Source organism: Geospiza fortis, unplaced genomic scaffold, assembly GCF_000277835.1.
Source record: "Geospiza fortis unplaced genomic scaffold, GeoFor_1.0 scaffold1636, whole genome shotgun sequence".
NCBI classification, from domain to species: domain Eukaryota; kingdom Metazoa; phylum Chordata; class Aves; order Passeriformes; family Thraupidae; genus Geospiza; species Geospiza fortis.
In genome coordinates this window covers 40308-43736 of record NW_005054809.1, presented here as the reverse complement: position 1 = coordinate 43736, position 3429 = coordinate 40308, and the positions used below count along the sequence as shown (strand labels likewise).

Below are 3429 nucleotides of genomic sequence, written 5' to 3'. Positions count from 1 at the left end.
CGCGGACGCGGGGCGCAACGCGTGGCTGTCCTACGAGCTGGTGCAGGCGTCGGAGCCGGCGCTGTTCCGCGTGGGGCTGCACAGCGGCGAGGTGCGCACGGCGCGCGCCGTGGCCGAGCGGGACGCGGCCAAGCAGCGCCTGGTGGCCCTGGTGAAGGACCACGGGCAGCCGGCGCTCTCGGCCACGGCCACGCTGCACGTGCTGCTGGGCGGCAGCTTGCGGGAGGCGCTGCCGGAGCTGAGCGACAGAGACGCTGTATCTCTCCTGACGTCTGATCTGAACCTCATTCTTGTTGTGTCGCTCTCCGTCGTGTCCTTATTATTCGTTTCCACAGTCATTTTTGTTTTTTTCTTTAAATGTCGACAGTCGAGGAGCCCTCCCATTTTTATAACTTCTGATAAGGAACTGTATTCCACCTTGGGCTCAAAAGCACCGTACAACTACTGCAGCAGCACGCTGCCCTTGCCCTATTCCTACGAGGTTTGTTTAGCCTCCGAGTCGGGGCAGAAGGACTTCACGTTCCTCAGACCAGGGGCGGCAGCCTTGTCTGCCGGTGTCCTGTCCGCCGATCTCGGCTCAGGCACTCCTTCTGGGAAGGACCCTCCTAGCCCTGGGAGCTCGACACAGGTGAGCTTCTGTCCTACGCTCCCTCTCAGTGAATTTTTGTGAATCTTTTTTTTCCCTCTGTTCTGCTGTGGGTGACCAGTGGGGAACCGGCAGATCTGAACGTGCCGGCGCCCTGCTCACTAGCTCAGGGGCGTGAGGATGTGAGTGAGTGGGGGTGTACTTGAGATCTTGACTCATCCTTTTGACCTGCCAAGTCTTATCCGCAAGTTGCTGATTTTCCCCGAGGAGCGACGCAAATGTTGTCAGTACTTCTGTCTGTCCTGGAGAAGGACAGACAGAGACAGCTGCGAGTTTCACCGAACTGGAGTGGTGAGGTGGACTCGGGGTGGAGCGGGACCAAAAGTGTAGTGGAGCCTGAAGCTGAGATAACCTTTTCGCCTGAGTCTAGTGACCACTAATTGTCTCAGCCACATTTGGGCGCTTTCATGTGATAATGATGTGTGATCTATCCCGGAGTGTTTACTCAGTGGGGACAGCTACGCTGGAGTTCTCTCCTTTTCTGGCAAGCTCGGTTCTTTAGCGCTCTGAACCCCTTTAACAGAAGGTGTTGTGTACAGCCGTAACTCAACTTTTCCCCTCCATCTGTAGGGTCGGAGCTGGTGCTTCAGTGCAGCTCCAAGACTGGCATCGAGCCGAAGGACCTTTTTTTTCCCCGCTGCCACCGGCTTCCCCGGAGTGGAGTCAGGGAAAATGCCGATGTGAGCGGCTCAGGCTGGAATTTGGCTTGAACCAGTCCCCGGAGGGATTCCTGGTGCAGGGGAAGGCGTCTTCCCCCTTAGCTGTTGTACTTTTTCACTCCTCTTCCTCAAAATGGCGCTTTCAGGTGCTCTGAAGCATCGTCTGCAATATTCAGGCTTCCCATCAAGGTGGAGGAGATGTAATGTCTGCAGATTAATCGAAATAATAGATGGAAATGTTCTGTCTTTCATGCCTTTCCTAAAATCTCTTTTCTACTCATCTCTCCGCTGCTTGGCCATCCCAGTACTGCTGGGATTAAACGGAGAAGGTACTCTGGTACGGGTGGTGTGTGCCCTCATACATAGGGAGGGAAATTACTTAAGAACTGTGGTCCCCACGCTGAGAAATCGCGTGTAGGAAAAACCTAAAATAGGCAGTGATTGGAAAAAGGATTCAGAACTTACAGTGGTTGGGAAAAGGATTCAGAGTTTATTTCAGAGAAATAAGTCGCTGAAGACTATTTCAAGATTTGGGTCAAAGAGAGCTGTGGATTTTCTTGGTTTTAGATTATATGTAAAAAAGAAAGACAATTGGGATTTGGTTTTCTATGAGAAAAGAAGTGCTTCGGGAACGTTAGATGACTCATATTGGATTTTATTTGTGTGAAACTCTATCACATGTGAACACTATGTGAACTTTTATCACATTCTGTGGACAGGTGATAAGAATGATAAATAGCGCTGATAAACTTTATCTTTTGGCAACGATTAATCAGGAGAAAAGGAAATAGCTGAGCATGTAGATAGGACAGATTGCGCCGATTCTTTCGATATTGCCGACTCTTCATGTAAACGCCGAACTGCTGCATCTCTGGGTGGATCCCTTGTGCTCACGGCAGCTTTTAGGATTGTGCGGGGCGAGGACACGCAGGCAGAGTCGAGATCCCTCTCGTTCTGGCGAATGTCGCTGTCCAGCGCTGATGCGGGTGGCTTGCAGCTCCTACGAGCTCAGCCCCCACAATAGCGGGGTAACAAATAACCCGCCGCAAGTTTCCGAGCCAGTTCTGCAAGGCTTTGGGAGCCTCCATAACCGAATGAACGCGGGGCGCTGATTTCCAGCCCGGTTTTTGCCTTCCTTATCAGTGTCTATTGTGGGATGACACCTGGGCGCTGTGTCACAGCTGGGTTTTCTCAGGGTGCCTGACGCTCCCTTATCAAGCATCCTCGTCCCCTTTTCATTTCCCCGTGAGAGCCGAGCGGTTCTGCGGGTGACAGACGACGAATGCCGGAATTTCGGTAATTTTATCCTTGTATGTGCGTAAAAATTCGGAAAAGTCGGAAAAGCCGACGTAGCACGAGTTGTTGATGACAGCAACAACAGCCCTAAGGCAGGTTTTCGACCAGGCGCTGCCGGTGCTGTGACCTGCCAGGCTGCTGCTGCTGCGCGGGAACGGGATCCGCTCCCAGCCCGGTGAACCCGCACCGCAGGTCCCAGAGCGTGACTGCCCTGAGTCTGGCTGGTGGAAAAAACGACCGGGCAGCAACCTGGGAGATTGCGAGAGTAGGAGGGAACATTAAACCGACATTTCTGCGGTTTGTCGGGGAAGCCACCTGCTGGGATAGTGGTGGCAGTGGGGATCCCACAGAGGGGTGATGCTCCTGAAAACCCAGCGGCGGGAGCCGCCCCGCGGCGAAACTCAGTGTTGCGGCCGGAGGAGCTGCTCATGACACGGCAGCACGAAATCAATGTCGCTTTGCCGGTCACGCTGTTTTGGTGGCATGCTGAGCAGCGAAGTCCTGACGCCTTGAAAGGGGCTTCCTTCCCGGAAGGGGCTGGCCAAGCATTTGGGTGTGAGGACCGGTATTTGGGTGGGAAGGTCCTGAGAAAAACTGGGAGCTGGCGCGTCGTGCCCGTGCTGGCTCTCCCTGGCACCCTGCGCACCCGGACAACCCTCCCCACTCATCCTCCCGCCCTCTCCAACTCCCTTTCTTACTCCTAATGCCTCATTCCAGCGAGGTATTCCCGGGACGCACACACCCCAAACACCCCACGTGTCCGTATCGCCCCTTTTGCCGTCACTCTTCCGACTTTTACAGCTTCTTGCCCACACACGCAATCCCCGT

The 3429-nt window shown here is 54.2% G+C and overlaps 1 protein-coding gene across 1 annotated transcript in view; it reads left to right on the top strand.

The window, feature by feature from the left end:
* Nucleotides 1-2329, top strand: part of LOC102038604 (protocadherin gamma-A2) — a 9921-nt gene extending 7592 nt beyond the window's left edge. Inside the window, exons 5-8 of the mRNA XM_031065497.1 lie at nt 38-628; nt 823-937; nt 1217-1339; nt 2205-2329. Coding sequence (XP_030921357.1) covers nt 38-628; nt 823-937; nt 1217-1339; nt 2205-2329 — 954 coding nt within the window. The remainder of the gene's footprint in view (nt 1-37; nt 629-822; nt 938-1216; nt 1340-2204) is intronic.
* Nucleotides 2330-3429: the final 1100 nt, after the last annotated feature.